The 16,902-nt window shown below is 42.8% G+C and overlaps 1 protein-coding gene across 2 annotated transcripts in view; it reads right to left on the reverse strand.

Moving 5' to 3' along the window:
- Nucleotides 1-1,553: 1,553 nt before the first annotated feature.
- Nucleotides 1,554-16,902, reverse strand: part of arhgap10 (Rho GTPase activating protein 10) — an 83,768-nt gene continuing 68,419 nt past the window's right edge. The window contains exons 21-23 of one of the 2 annotated variants that reach the window (XM_084041983.1): nucleotides 7,497-7,598; nucleotides 4,543-4,634; nucleotides 1,554-3,462 (exon numbers count right to left, since the gene is read on the reverse strand). In XM_084041983.1, the coding sequence (XP_083898109.1) occupies nucleotides 3,374-3,462; nucleotides 4,543-4,634; nucleotides 7,497-7,598 (283 nt within the window). In that variant the 3' untranslated portion in view covers nucleotides 1,554-3,373. Of the gene's footprint in view, nucleotides 3,518-4,542; nucleotides 4,635-7,496; nucleotides 7,599-16,902 lie in introns of both variants that reach the window. The other variant, XM_084041984.1, reaches the window with a different exon arrangement.

Below are 16,902 nucleotides of genomic sequence, written 5' to 3' on the forward strand. Positions count from 1 at the left end.
CATCAGGCATTGGACAGACAGTAGAAAGAGAGGTATAGAGAGTGTGATTATGAAAGAGAGAGACAAAGGGAAGAGTAGGGGAGAGAGAGATGAATAGATAAGAGAGATATGACAAAAATCCAGACAGCTTTGAAGTGGAGTTGACAACTGGGGGGGAGACAAAAACCTGAACTGTTTCTGAGGGAGATATAGACAGACGTGATGGCAGAGAGGCAAACAAATACGAAGCAGACACAAACGAAAACAGACTTCAACTCAATCGAGAGGCTGACCGACAGACAGTCAGACCGACCGACCGACCGACCGACAGACAGGTCGGCAGGCGGAGAGACAGTCCACCCTCTTGGAGAGTCAGTCAGACAGACAGACAGACTGGATGTCGCTATGACTCAGCAGTATTTTGGCATAGAGAGGAGAGGATGATGTTGATGAGAGGCTAAAGGGGGAGGGGAGGAGGGGGGTCTGGTAGTGGAGAATAATTTGCCCGTCTCATTAGCTCTGCCTCATTTCATTATGTAACCATCACTGCCTCCGTCGCTCTGGAGAGGCACAGGCCCACATGCACACACCCCGCCAAAAACTACCACCCTTGTCAAGCTGCCAGTATCTTTAGACTGGGCACAGTGTGTGTGTGTGTGTGTGTGTGTGTGTGTGTGTGCGCGCGTGCATCGAGCAATGTGCTAGAGAACAGGGCATCGGCTCACTTATTAATTATTGGAGATGTGGCTGTGGTGGTCCCATGGTAATTATGTAACCGAGTGCAAGCCAGCAGAGCCTGGAGGCCATTAGTATGTTAATTATACAGATGTAGTCCAAGAGCTAACATGTGTGAGATGGGGGGCATCGTAATGGATTAGGGAAGGTTGTTGTAGCGGCTGTGGATTGGGGGGGAGAGTGTTTGTTTGTGTGTAAAGATGTGATTATAATCTCTGCCATTTTCCCAGTACCCTTGCTAACTTATTTTATAAATTGTCCTTCCACTGATGGCTGGTACAGCTGGTAGTCGGGTAGAGGGAATGAGATGCGGAAGACTTACATTATGTTGGAAGGCTTACCATAACCGTAATGGCTGCAGAATGGATCCTCATTTGAACAGAGGGTCTCATTATTTTTCAGACGTTGAACGTTGCCTGTAGGGATTCTGTCTCCTCTCCACAGCATCCTGAATGACTCAGCAAATATTAGACATGGTGCAACATTTCATCAAGACAAAATATTGAAATGTTTCTCGACTATGTAGACACTTCTGTTACTATTAACTATTTCAATTTTGGACCAACCAAATATGGCTTCCCATTGCTTCACATCTTCTTTGGTCCACTGTCAGAAGAGCATAGTTTCAGGGCTATTTTGGGAAATACAAACCAATTCTCTTATAGCCAAACAACCTTGCAAAGGCCAGACAAAATTAGTTAAGGCAGTAATGGTTTGTGACTTTTTCTTGCCAAAAATGAGAAGAAATTGTTTTTTCTTTAACAACCTTTTCATTCACTTTGAAACATCCCTAGACTGGGTTGGTTTAAACAATTTTACTGGAAAAATGCATGATACGCTTAAGAATAAAAACTCCATCATTTATTTAACATTGATCAAGAGGATTTACAATGTTACAAAAATTAAATGGATGCCAAGACCCTTTACAAATGTCATAAATCAACTTAAATTATTGCAGTTGCGATTCAAAACAAAAGCCAAACCGCCACACTAAAGCTCTTAGAAAAATGAACCTGGCTTTCTGCTGAACAGCAGCAGTGTGACCGCAAGTGGCGTGTGTGTATACACTATACACTGACTGAAGAACCGCTTCAAATGGAAACCTCCCTCAACTTTCAACCACTAAAGGTTGACTTTAATTTCTTATAACATACTTGGCATCAATAGTTGTTTGAAAATAATTATATACACAGCAGTGACGTAAAATTTTTAAAATACTGCATTTTGTGGTCTTTCCGATAATAAAACCGTGACTTGATTGAATCATTGTTTATTCGGACAATCGTAGTGTAATAGAAAAACTAGGCCATCTCCCTCACAAATGAATCTTTGGATTCTTTGCTCATAAAACATAGCATCGTCAGATATTTAACAAAAAAGAAAGAAAATATTGTAAATAAAAACCCACTCTTATTTTGCACATTTTAAAGACGCGGGTTTAGTCCTTACACCACGTCTCCTTTCATGACAATTATTTTTGTCCCTGTCCCACGGCAGTATCACAATACAACAGAACCTACTTGCTCCGAGGCTGGACAGGAGCGAAAAAAGACATTTAGTCTAAATGGAGTGTACATCTCCGTACGTCTGAATAACGGTATATAAAACAAAACAAGAGTACAGATGAGTGCGCTTTTAAAATGCAAAAAAAATAAAAAAAATACATGCAGTGAGTGCACCACTTCAATAAGTTTACATCAAATATCGATGTGCCTTGTGATGAATATCCACATGTACTCAATATAACAGCACGTGCAGCCTTTTACTGTACAACAGACAGCAATGACACCTCTTAGCCTTGTTCATACATACCCGTAGAGTACATATACATTTCAACTGTCTCGGTGGTTAAGGCACGCAAATATATCCCATAAATGTATCCCGTAAATATATCCCTCAATTTCTTTTTTTGCAATTGTTAAAGCAGTTCAAACCAAAATGGTGGGACATCATTTGCAAGATGTCCTCTTATTCAGTAGATTTGGAGATAAATCTCTTTGATTACCGTCTGGTGATTGATTGTCATCATGTCAAGGAGGCATGGGGACAGACGCCCTACGAGGATTGCTCCACAGTTCATTGGTGGTTGCTACTGTATTTCTTGGACACCATGTTGAGTTGTCAGATGAGAGTGTGAAGCGGCATGGACAGCTGGCCTTTAGCTCATGCTACAACATATTATACACCCTTTTGGATTTAGGTTTTGAGGGGTTACAGCATCCTGTACCTTACACTAGAACCTTGTTAAAGCAAAATGTCTTGTGGATGGAGCTTAAAATGAATGAAATTTGAACGTTTACATTCCAGACCAAAGCTAATTCAAACTACGAAACATGCACACACACGCAGCAGCAAAACACTACAGAACATCATATTTAGATCTCTTCTCACTAAGAAACTAGTTAACGGTATGCATAATACAAAAAAAATCCACATTACAATGTCCGTTTCAGGTTTGGATAACCAAGGTTCTAGTGTAGTTTTCAGGTTTTATGGTACAGCATCTCCACAGCATTTCAACACAGCGTTCAGGCCGAGGCCACAGCATTCCGTTTTCAAAGCAGGGGTTACATTTTCTCCACATTGCTTTATCGTTGAGGCTCTGTTGTCTCCCCATTAGGCTTACGTCTGTGCATCTAGTTTCTTTTAGGGGTTGACACTACAGCATTTCCACATAGTTCTCAGGGATGAGGCCCCTCTTCCCTTCCAGTTCTCCCAACAGCCAGCCAGGCTCCTGGGATGGAGTCACTGCAGGACAGGACACAGTGCGTCAGCATGGGTCAAGGCTAGAGGGATGGCGGGCCTGGGGGGATACCAGGTTCAAAGTCAACTGTGTGTTAGGTTGAATATAAATAGAAATCAAAATAGGACACAGTAATTATGTTCATACTGCATGCTACGGTCCTACTCCAATTAGCAGGTTGTACATCTTTCATCTTCACTTGTCTTTTGGACATGTAATTACAGATCCAGGTGATAGCTTTCTAATCATTTCCACCAGATCCAATACTCAAGAAGGATAGCATAAAATGCTTTTGTTAAACCATTTTCAAAGCCCTTCCTACATGCCTATCAGCCTACAAAAGGGAGAAATGTTAAAGATTTATGTCTTTGGCATTTTTATGCTTTCTTCCAGACCAGAGAGACAGGAAGAGAGGTAGAGAGAAGGGGTAAAGAGCCTCAGGTAGGATATGAACTGGGGTCAGCTGCCTTATTTACACTCTAAGGCCCCGTGTCCACCAAGATGTTTTTTCCTGAAAATTTTAAGATTTAGAAGTCACCAGCTGTAAATTAATTTTGAGGATTTCTTTTGAAAAGATAAAGGAATATGGCATGCAGAACTGATATGGGACATTTGGTTTCAATTTGATTATCTTCGCTGTGCAGGGCGAATATAATCAAAATTGTCAAAATCGCAAGGACATGATTACGTTCTTTTGAAAGAAAATAAAACAAACAAACACAGAACAGACTATCTATAATGTCTTGCACTGCATGTCTAAAGATATGGAGCTGAAAAACGAAACAAAAAAACCCCACAACAACAAATCAAAAGCCTACAGACTCCAAAGACCTAATTTCCCTGGTGAGTGATTACAGCCTCAGTCAAGCCTTTTTTTTGCAGACAGACTAGAGAGCAAATCTGTATCTCATACCCCCCGATTTCCTATTCTATCGCACCACCACCACCCTCCCATCCCCTCTCCGCCTCGTCTCTCTTCTCTTCCTCCGATTGAAGATCAGATTGGGTTGTCCGGTTTTCCTCCAAATCCAATATGCCCGGCTGGTTTTTCCGACTGAGCGACTGGTGTCGGTGATAACACTTACCGGCGTTGAATGTTGCGCCGACCTGGAAGGAGAGCTCAGATTCGTGCCCGGCTTCGCACGGGTACACTGCTTTGGCTTTCCTGCCGGTGACACTGAAAAATGAAGGCAATCAGTGAGCTGGCGGAGCTTTGGAGAGGATTACCGCTCAGTTCAATCTGGGCCCGCGGCCGGCCGGTTCATTGGCCCAGCAGCCTGACACAGCAGTGGTAGTAGCAGCAATGGGCCAGGCAGGGGAAATAAGTTCTTAAAAAATACTAGACGAGCCGGGCCGCTACACACACGGGCTCTTGTCTTAAGGCTAGACTCTGTAAGACACTTTCCACACACACACACACACACACACACACACACACACACACACACACACACACACACACACACACACACACACACACACACACACACACACACACACACACACACACACACACAGTTTGATTTGCTTAGGGGGATGGGGGGGCTTTTGACATTGTTTTGATATCACACCTCACTGATCATTCATTTTCATCACCGGTGGGGATATGTTTTATCTGTTCTTCTGGTCAGACTGTAGTAAATACAGTTCTGTAGATTGCAATGTAGATTGACATAATATATCGCAATGCGTTGTGAGCTTGTCGATCGGCTATTTTAGCTATTTGTCGTATAAATAAATATATAGTATAGGGCTTAAATGCTTAGGAAAATGTCCTCATCTTTTTTTCTTCTTTTTTTTTTTACAAATGGAACCCTGCACACGCGCAAGCAGTAAAACATGCAAACTTTCTCTCTCACACACTCTCTCTTTCACGGTCTTCCAGGCATGTACATACACACCCACGGAGTCACGGACACACAAGCATGAACTGAGGGATACAGGTCTGTTTGTAAGGAGCGCAGCAGCCGCGGCATCAGGCCCTGAGCACCAGACAACTGTCTTTGGTGAGATAATTAAAAAGTGTGGGTGGAGTGTAAAGCAGGCTTGCACACAAGCACAGGCAGAATGGAACTCCTTCTCCACGCTGCCGCGGCTGTTTCTCATTCACATTTGTGAGCACTGAAGCTACATTTTGAATCTGAATGTGAAATAAAGAAGAAAGTAAGTAATAAGTAAGGATTGCAAAAGAAGGCATATGCATTGCTCCGTAAAGGTTCGCCATTGGCAAATGATAATAATGATGAAAAAGACTAGACCCCTGCCCCCCCATAATAAAATCCTGTTCCTCCAGCGAGGTTGTTTTGCCTGCTGTTGCGAACAGTTATCTCCAATACCAGCTACATTGCCATGTAGAAACTCTGCCTTCAATACACGATGCCCTGATAAATATTTCATATTCTTTCTTTCAGTGGAGCAACAACAATGTTGAATGAGGGGCACTCGAGTGAGCGCGAGAGAGAGATAGAGGGAGAGCGAGAGCGAGAGCGAGAGAGAGAGAGCGCGAGAGAGAGAGAGAGAGCAAGAGAGAGAGAGAGAGAGAGAGGGGAAAAGAGATCCACAATCTGGGGGAAAAAAAGGAAAAAGTTTGCAACAATCTCAAGCTCTGGGATTTACAATATTGAAAGGAATGCATTCTTGTGGAACCGCATTTGGGAGGAATGAAGAATTTGTGTTTGTATGAAAATAACATTAATAGGCTGTCCCATAGAGTCCCTTGGCTGACTGCAGCTTCCCCTCGGCATCATTTGAAAGTAGGGAGAATGAATTCATCATTTACTCTGGAGGGAGCTGTGCAATAGATCACTGGAATGTGTCTAACAGCGCTCCATTCCATTCACTCAAATACCTCTCTGTGTGTGTGTGTGTGTGTGTGTGTGTGTGTGTGTGTGTGTGTGTGTGTGTGTGTGTGTGTGTGTGTGTGTGTGTGTGTGTGTGTGTGTGTGTGTGTGTGTGTGTGTGTGTGTGTGTGTGTGTGTGTGGCCTGTGTGTGTAGCCTGTGTGTGTAGCCTGTGTAAGGCAGAAAGAAAAGACTGCTTCCCCACTATAAGCAGTATTTGTGTTGAATCAAAAATGCTTCACATGTAGTCTAAATTAGAGACGTGGGGAGGATGTGAGTGAAGGAGAGATAATATTGATATGCAAGACTGAGAGAAGTTAGTGAGTCAGTGGGCACACAGACCAGATAAAAATGAGCGATTATGGAAGTTATCGAGTGAGAGAGGGCCGAGTGAGAAAATGAAAGAGTCTCAGAGTGTTAGAAAAACTGAATAAGTGACTGTATGTATGAATGCATAAATGACTGGCTGATATAGAAAGCAAGCGAGTGCAAATATCTGTACAGTATGCAGTTGTTGAAGCCCGTTTTCATGTTTTTATTCTACAAAGTTGCTCTAGCAATATTATAATACAAAACTCCAATGTCTCTCAACCAACTAGTCACTAAACCCTTCATATTCAGTTGCTTGAAAAGACATGCAGTAAAAGGGACTTCTATTATAACTTCATCTGTAAGTACCATCCTGATGAAAGCCAGCTTATGGCAGGCAATACTAAAGGTATTTACTGCAATAAAGTAAACTTTATTTGCCCGGTGCTTTTTAATGACAGTTTGCAAAATGCTTTGACAATCCAATGGAGGCATCCAAAATCATGAGGTCATTCAAACAAGCAACAGGGCGACATGTTGATTCCTTCAGCAAGTTGAATGTAAGACATTTTCTGACCATAATATACTACAGGTTAGAATAAAATACAGTGTAATGCTAACTTCACCAGTGAAATAAACATTTCACTGACAGATAGAGCGAGAGAGAGAGCGAGAGAGCGAGAGAGAGAGAGAGAGAGAGGGGTCTACATGTTGAATTTCTCACTAAGAATGCAATGCACCAAGAACTTTTTTTAAAGACCTCTGCCACGGAATTCAAGAACTTAACAGTACTTAGGACTTTTTACGGCCTGGAAGTTATGAAAACACTATTCATGAAAGTGTATGACTTTCTCAGGTGCAGAAAGACAAAAACAAAATAACACGTCTCACCTCTCGCAAGCTTTGTCTCCGTCAGTAGTGACTACGGCAATATTAAGCCTGCTTTCTTTGGAGCCTGCAGAGTTTGTCCAGGAGGCTGAGGCTGGGCTGACCCTGCAGACGGAGAGGATAGAGGGGGACATGAGGCAATCTGGCCATGGACATACATGTAGCGAACTTGGGTGTATTGATGTGCATGATAGCAAAGACAACTAGCAGGGAATGCCCTCTGTTCCAGATGTTCAGACACAGAGAAGAGCATGGTATTGTAACACTGTAGTGACAGGCACTAAACAGAAGGTTAGGAGAGTTTAGGTTATCTTATTATTGACAATGAACTGGTATCACACCCCTTGAAACATTGACAACATGACTTGAAATACTTTCCTGGAGTTTTTATTTTCACTCCTTGTTTTTGTAAATAAGCAACTTTGTTTTTGCCACAGCATCTTTGTTGTACTGTAACTTCTGCCAACAGAGTTGATTTGCAGGTTACAGTATGATTTCAACCCTTTCCGCTTGTCTGTCTTGACTGTTATCAAACGTGGGCAAACGCGGCCAGAAATAATTCAGGCAGTGAATGAGTTAAGAAGGTATGGCCGGAATGATCAGTAGGCTGCCCCAAAGAGATCATCAACTTTTCTGTCAATGGACAAGATCACTATCAAGGTCAAAGTAGTCTCGGGAAACCATGCCTTTTCTTTTTTAGGTCAAAGTGACGTTATCAGTCATATCTCAGGAGCATCAACAAAACTTGGATGAGGTTTCATCATGTGTTTCATTCTTTGTGCAAATTTAGCCTGTGCCATCATATAACATTTGTACTGTGATCAAAATAACTCAAGGCCATTGTTGAGAATTATCAGTAGGCTGCCTTGTAGAGATCATACATTTTTGAATTGAAAAGGACAAGGTTACAATCAAGGGCAAGGGCAGAATCACTCAACTCATATCTAAGGTGGATATGGGATATCTTGACAGCTGCACAGTGTTGGCAGAGTTATGCACTGTAGGCTACTGGCGACACCATATCATGCAAGTGCAATCTTTCTAGTTCATACTATGATATTGGTAAAGTCTTTTTGGGGGATATTGTTTTTATTCTTCTCGCTTTCTCCTTACTGCTTACTATGCCCGAACTGTAGTTTTTTGCAACTGCAATAAAGCAATTTCCTAAGGGCTGAATAAAAGTCTCTGGATCTGAACATTAAAAGAAGACCAAAAAAAAGAAAAGAAAAGTAAAAGCAGTCTGCCCTTGAAGTTGACAGTAGAGGAACTGGGAAGACGGCCACAGTAAAGAAGACCCAGAGCCGACACGCTTTGACACAAAAGGAATTAATAGTCCTCCAGAACGGTCCAGCAGTGACTTGTCCAGAGGGTTTCACAGGTTCGGTTCTGACATTGGCTGGGCTTGCTTTTGGACCATGTCATACATGGCATTGTAATGAAGAATCTGTATGTCAACCTACAGGTTGACATACATGTCAACCTGTCCTATTTGTGCACTAGAAGGTGATGCAAAGGCCAAACGCACACACACAGTTGCAATAGTTTCACACGCGCCACTTCATTGCAGCTAATCGAATAACAAAAAAAATAAGTACATAAATAAAATAATAATAATTATAAATATATTAATACATATCTTTATGACATTTTTTTTATGAATGTAGTGTGGCACAATGTCAATAATTGTCAATATGAAACAATGTAAACATTGAGCAAATATACATTTCTATAGACAATTTATGAACGTATAAGTACAGTAGGAAAAGCAGATTAACACTTAAAAAAAGCTTATATGGTACTCAGCCGAATAGATTTTAACGCCGAATACCGAATGTATATATATTTTATAACTGATCTTAATATGGACCCATAGTGATATAAGTTTTGCCATAATCCTGTACTGTAGCTCTACAACAGAGGCACAGCCATGACAGCAATGGTACAAAAAAATGTCTAAAAAAAAAATATATATATATATATATATATTCTTTTTAAATCATATTCGGGTATTCGGTTATTCGGCCAACTGTTTCCTATCCACAAGTTTCCTAGGGCATGGTGGGCATCACTTCCTGTCGATTTGATCCCTGATACTAGGGATGTCCGATATTATCGGCCTCCCGATATTATCGGCCGATATTAGCATAAAAATTGATATCGGGAAAATATCGGTATCGGTTTTTGAAAAAAAAAAAACCTTTTTTTTTTTTCTTTTTGCTTTATAAATAAGTTACAGGAGTTCTTACTGTATATGGTGTGTGTGATATGAAATTTGAGCTTAACCTAATCACAATAATCCCCGCATATATCGGTATCGGTTGATATCGGTATCGGTAATTAAGAGTTGGACAATATCGGTATATCGGTTATCGGTAAAAAAGCCAATATCGGACAACCCTACCTGATACTTGATCAAATCGGCAGGAAGTGATGCCCACCATGCCCTAGGAAACTTGTGGATATTCGGTATTTGGTTTCGGCCAAGAATTTCCCATTCGGTGCATCCCTACTTAAATATCACTACAGCAATGGCTAATTTGAGGATGTGATTTCAATTGCACCTTAAAATTCTCTGCTGAGACTCCACAAAGACTTTCATACTAGGAGAATAATATCCTACCCAGCCCTATGCCTCAGGCGGCGCTGCCCATTTTTCACTGTAGAGAATCTGCAGAGAATTTGGGACAGAAGACTCCCTAACGCCAACAACAGACAGGGGAGACCAGTGAAGTCACAAATCAGAGCTGTGCACATGGAGCTCATTTCCTAATCTGATAATAGCTAGTAGTTGTATTTTTTTACCATAATCAGACTGTGCCCGACGGCACCTTAACCCATTTAGACTTGAGACCGAGTCTACAAATGTTTTATGAAAAGCGTACAAAAAATTGTATGTTGCTATATACTGTACATAGCAACAACAACCCGAAAAGGGGTTCCCGTCTTGAAAGGTATACTTACAAATAGGGGTTCCCGCTCTAACTGGGTTAATAATGTTGGTAACGTTAACGTGGCCCTAAGCTAAGGTTCCTCTGCAAAGATGATTCAACCAGATTCACCTTTGTTCCACCTTTGTTCCGCGCACGTACAAAACGCTTCCATTTGCGGACAATTTGCTTCAATAGTAAGCCTAAGGTGCTAAAACATCCTTTACATTGGGCAGTGTGTGTGAGTCAAACCTTTCTAAGGCAGACCTTGCAAGTGCAAAGAGTGGTCCTGTTGTGCTCCATGCCTGCCCCGGGGCAGAGCTAATATAGCACATAATGGACAAATTGCTCCTAGCTGCTGCTCCCATGGAGACGCTAATAAAAGGCAATTAGAGGAGAAAGGAGCAGAGGGGTGGAGAGATGTTTGAGAGGACATTTTTAACCCATTCAATACGGGAACGCATCTCTGTCATTTTGGATTTCTTTGGCTATTCAAAAATAGCACATATCTGGTATTTTTGAAAAGAATCGTGAAAATGTGTGCTAATGTTTGAATATATATTTTTAAGCGAACATTTGTAACTCAAATCTTTGCTTCTGGGAACAATTTTTGGAACAACATATTTTACAAATGTTAAAAAAATAAATATTCAAAGATTTGGATACATTCTCAAGCTTTTAAAAAGAATAGCAGATCTACAAGCTCAGATCTGCTATTCTTTTTAAATCTTGCCGCGCTACGAGCTTGTATATCTGCTATTTTTGAATAGTCAGAAATCAAAAAAATTACACAGATGCGTTACCGGTCTTAATGGGTTAATAGAGGATAGGTTAGCGTTTGGTGGCACTCAACGGGGGTGAGGGGGGTTGAAATAGGACTCTGGTGGGTCGGGGGGATGGCGTGTGCATGTGTTCGTGTGTCTCTGTGCGTGCACCTGGGTGGTGTATGTGGTTGTGGGGCGTGTTGTCGGTATAGAGTGCAGGTTGGAGATAAACTCACGATTCTGCACCCCACCCCCCTCCCCCTCTTTCATGTCCTCCTCTGCCATCTCTCCTACCACTCATCGCTTATCCTCCACCTCTCAGCGCTGCCCGTCCATCCCCACCTATGAGTGTGGAGGGCTGGGGCTGACCTGACCAGGAGGTGTGTGTGATTTATAGCTCTGCAGCAGCATGAGGGCCCACTGTGGAGCTGAGCCGTGCTCCACATCAGCATGGAGGGGAGGGGAGGGGAGGGGGAAGGGAGGACGCTGCAGTGCAGCAAATCCACTCATTAACCTGGACTTGGACACAACCACTGTCTGCCTGGGCCTCAGTCAAGAGGAGAGAGAGAGAGAGAGAGAGAGAGAGAGAGAGAGAGGGAGGGAGAGAAGGAGGGGGGAGAGAGAATAGGAGCACTGATGCTTTTTCACCAACCAACTCACCTGCAGGTGTACTCACTCTCACACCCACACACAAAACAGTACATGCATACACCACACGCACTCTCATACACACACCTACAGTACAGGTGCAACAGTGCATGGCATGCACCAACACATAATACTCATTCAATCCATCTCTCACACACACACACACACACACACACACACACACACACACACACACACACACACACACACACACACACACACACACACACACACACACACACACACACACACACACACACACACACACACACACACACACACATGCACACACGCTTGTGCATATGCATGCTCACGCACACACTGGTAGAAATAGAAGAAGTCGAAGCAAAATGATCAAACTGTTCATCTAAGTGCTTATTGCATTCATATGGGGATTATCCAGATCAGTGAAGGATCAATCAAGTACAGAGGCACACATACATGATTACAGGATAAACATTTAAGAAAAAAAAATGGATTCAATGCCACACGGTTGCCCTAGAAACTTGTTAAATGTACCCAGGGAAAATGGATTCATCCAAAAATTGCTTTCACAATTACCAGCTAAGCCAAACCGAGGGAAATTGTTCGCTGTCTCTCCAGGACGAAAATAGTGTTGCGCTATGAATTGCTCATCTCTTATTGTACCCCCCCCCCCCCCCCCCCCGCCAAAATTAACGTAGGCCTAAGCTAAGCTTCTGCAAACATGATTAAATACAGTAAACTAGCATTTCTGCGAAAATGCACTGTACATTAGACATCTGCATGCAGGAGCACTCTACACAAACTCCAACTCATTATTTAGATGCTCAATGCATTTTATGCTATGACTTAATAAAGTATGTTGTTGGAACAGGCGGAGGGGTCATTGGGTTACTGCGTTGAGAGACGCAACACAGGTGGGTGAAGCTAATGGGAGTGTGGGACAACGCTCTCCCTTTCCACTACAGCTGCTGTTGAGGTGCCCTTGAGCGAGGCAGATTGCTCCAGTGGAGCTGCTACAGAGGCTAATAGTAGATTGATTGTAGATGATTGCAGGCTAACCCTGCACTCACACCAGCAGCGGCAACAAGCGACCAGTGCTGGCCACACTGGTCCATGTCGTAGCTCCAATCAGCGACAAGGAGCAGCGAGATGCCTAGCAGCAAAATATCAGCGACCTGGCGAAAATATCAACTTTATGTAAATAGGCTGTGCGAGAGTCGACAGTCGAGCGATAGTCAATCACAGGGTAGATGTGTTTGTGGAACCACCAGAGACCGACACCGACTGTCTGCACTTCTCCTACCCGCCTGTGAGCTCCACTTTCAGGCATTGGCTGCTGGCACAAGCTGCCTATTTCTGACACTGGACCACACCTCGCCTATTAACGGCAATGTGTTAATAGGCCTGCCTATAAGAAAATACAAACATACAACTTCACAATGAATATAGCAAAGATTATGTAAATATAACAAAGAAATATAAACTATAGAGAAACAGTACTGTATGCCGAATGCACAGAGTAGTGCAAATTCAGTTAATCGTCATTACAAAAACCTCTTGTAAAAGTTTTAGTTTATTCATACTTTAGGGGAATCGCAACAGAACATACGTAAAGCGTACTATACAAAGGAGCCAATCTGTAACGTACCTTCACAGTGGGGACTTGTAAAATGACGGACTTCCCTATATGCATGGAAGATGCTATGCCGATGACACTCCACTGTTTTTCTCCTTCCCCCCTTCTGCCACTCAGGTGAAAGAGTGCATCACTGCATGTCTGGCTGACATCTCACAGTGGATGTCTTCTTCTCACCACCTCAAGCTGAACCCAGACAAGACCGAGCTACTCTTCTTCCCTGGTAAGTCATGCCCATGCTGGATCAAACTATTTCCATAGACATCTCCCTTGGTGACTTCGGTTCCAACGGCCAAAAACTTTGGTGTTGTCCTGGACAGTCAGCTCTCATTCAAGGCACACATTGCAGCGGTCACTCGATCCTGTAGGTTTGCACTCTATAACATTCAAAGGATCAGACCCTTCCTCACCCAGATGTCAACCCAGCTCCTTATCCAGACCTCAGTCATATCAAAACTTAACTTCTGTAACTCGCTCCTTACTGGCTTCCCAGCATGTGCACTTAAACCCCTCTAAATGATCCAGAATGCTGCAGCACGCTTGGTTTTCAACCAGCCAAAATGTTCACATGTCTCCCCCCTTCAGCTCATTATAGAGACATGGAAGAAATAATAAAAAAGTCAACTCACTCTTGCCACTCTGAGTGTGACCCATTACTTTTATAAATGTTGTCACCCCTTCGGCACCTGCCCGCACAGAGTACAAAACACTGATGTTGGCCTACAAAGCAAACACAAGGTATTACCCATATCTTCAAAGCTTGATCCAACCCAGCTAACACAGGGAAGCTGTCAGAACCTTCCCTAAAACATCCGGGACAATGCTCCACACGTCCCAGACTCTTCTCCCTTCTGGCTCCCAAGGCTTACAAAAAAAGTCGTAAATGTGAAATGAAACAATATTGAGCAACTGCATGCTATTTCTCACCTAAAATGTTTTCAGAGAATGTTTTCTATAGTAGGTACGCCTTCCTCAGCGTTTCAAAACGCTGAGGAAGGCCGACGTGCCGAAACGTGTCCGTTTCTCTAGATAGACATGTCTGCTGCGGCTGTTCACCCTTAAAGAATAAACCAAGAATAAAACTGAAGAGAGTCCTTTATTATATGTATTCTCAAGAATCTGCACCCAGTTAATCCCAAGAGACTACTCCTCAAGATCCCATAGAGTAGAGCACGCCTTCTCCTGACGGTATTATCCGGGTAGGAGAGTTGTCTTCAAAATATACAGTTGATCACTTCCAAGATGCCATTGCTTTTCAGCACTCTGCTTCCTCAAAACTACATGAGCAACACCACAAGCTGGCTGCAGTAACAGGGAATCTAGGCGTGGGCGACACCGGCTTGGCGACACATACCACCCTTGTTGCTACTGTTGAGTGCAGGGTAAGTGTGTGACTGTGTAGAGGGGTGTTGCTACGAAAGAGCCTCATGCACGCCTTTTCCTACATGGGTAAACAATAACAAGAATGCCCTGGTGGCACTACCAGTTAGCAAGGACCAAATCACTGCATTCAAGGTTTGAATCTGCCTTTATGCGTGTCATCCAGACTCTCAAATCATAAGCATCATCACATGGATACCAACAACAACAACATTTTCATCAGTTAGGAGAGGACCGCTGGTTCCCATTACTGCAGGAATTTCATCCAGGCCACGTTGGGCCCTGGTCTGGCACTAACACAGGGCTCAACGGGGGCTGGGAACCCTCTTTCACTTAAAAGTTCTGCCAAGGCTCTACATTCAGTAGTTTAATGCAACCTTGATCTATACTGTTGGGAATTTGTCCCTCTGTGTGTAGTCAAGATAAACATAGGACAGGATATTGGATGTATACAGTACATACAGTATTACTACACACACACACACACACACACACACACACACACACACACACACACACACACACACACACACACACACACACACACACACACACACACACACACACACACACACACGCACACACACACACACACACAGCTACAACAAGAAAAACCTATAAAAGTCAAGGATTAAGTAAACAAAATCAAATACTAAAATAAAAGGCATCGTTTGAGTAAAATCAATAAGAGAGGCGTATCAGGAGGATTTAGTCGACTTGAAGCCGGGATTGAGTGTGCGGCCAACACACCCTGGTCTATTTGGGTGGGCAGGAAACTAGCTTCAATCCACTGTTTTATGAACAAAAGCTGTCTGCCAGCGAGGCACATGGGAGGGAGGGAGGGAGGGAGAGGAAGTCGGGTGAAGAGGGGGAGCGCCATGAGCAGAAAGTGCAGTATCACTGGTCAGGAGGACTGAGGGGCAAGCAGCACTACAGAGAGATGCCCTGACAGAACCTGGGGAGAAGTGGAGAAATGAGGCAATACACTGAAGCTAGTGGAGATGATAAATAACGCTGCAGTATCAGCGAGGGGGAGTTAAGAGTTAGATTGCATTTGTGTATGACCAAGCACATTTCTCAGTTCACACAGCTGAGCTCAAACACACACAGAATCCCAACAAATCCCATGTTCCAGGTGCACAACACCAGTGAGACACATCATAACAGCATTAAGGAACTCTGAAAAAGAGTGGCAGGCACACAGACTCTGGACCAAAGGCCAAAGAAGTGATAGAATATAACAAAAACAGACATCATATAACTAATACAAAATCCATTTTAGAAATAGACATTTTACTCTTTAGTTACACAGTTTTTTCCTTTTATTAAGGAGACAAACTCATTAATCTATAGTGTGTTCTGGAGATTATTCCATAACCTGGGTGCAAAAAAAAGGAGAAAGCTGCTCTACCAAGTTCTGAGCAAATCCTGGGTACCTGCTACTACCTGGTAGAGCAGCCATCTAGTGGAGTGAAAATCATAACAGCTGTTGGTGGGAGATAAGAGATTACACAGATACTGTATGAAGGAATTGGGCCCAGAGTAGCTTTGTAAATAAATAGAAATACTGCATCGTGGTTGTATGCCTTCGCCAACCAGTTGCAGTTTACATCCATTATCCTCCCAGACTCATATAATATATTGCGCCGACATGTTGATAAGAGTGTTCAGGTTTTTCTTTTTTTCATATACAAGCAGAAGATTTGCTAATTCTATCAATAGTATTTTCTTGAGGAATTCCTGAAGATCCTGTTGTTCAAAATGTTGAATTTGCAATAAACAAGTAGGAGCATATTGATCTGCTATTTCTACAGAATGTACACACCAGAAGAGGACTGCTAGGGTTCAAGTGGTAAAAGGAGAGCCTGTCATCCATCCAAATAGTACTTGTAGGATGACACTGTTTCAATTAAGTCCACTCCTATGGTATGAAATGCTGACATTATCTTATCGAGCTCTGGACTAAAACACAAATTTGGTTTCCTTAGCATTAAGAATCAATGTTAGACCAAGACCATACAATGAGGCCTGTAGCTGTTTAAAAGGCAGTCTGGAGCCCATAAACAAGT

Source organism: Gymnoscopelus microlampas (assembly GCF_963454915.1).
Source record: "Gymnoscopelus microlampas genome assembly, chromosome: 2".
Classification (NCBI taxonomy): Eukaryota; Metazoa; Chordata; class Actinopteri; order Myctophiformes; family Myctophidae; genus Gymnoscopelus; species Gymnoscopelus microlampas.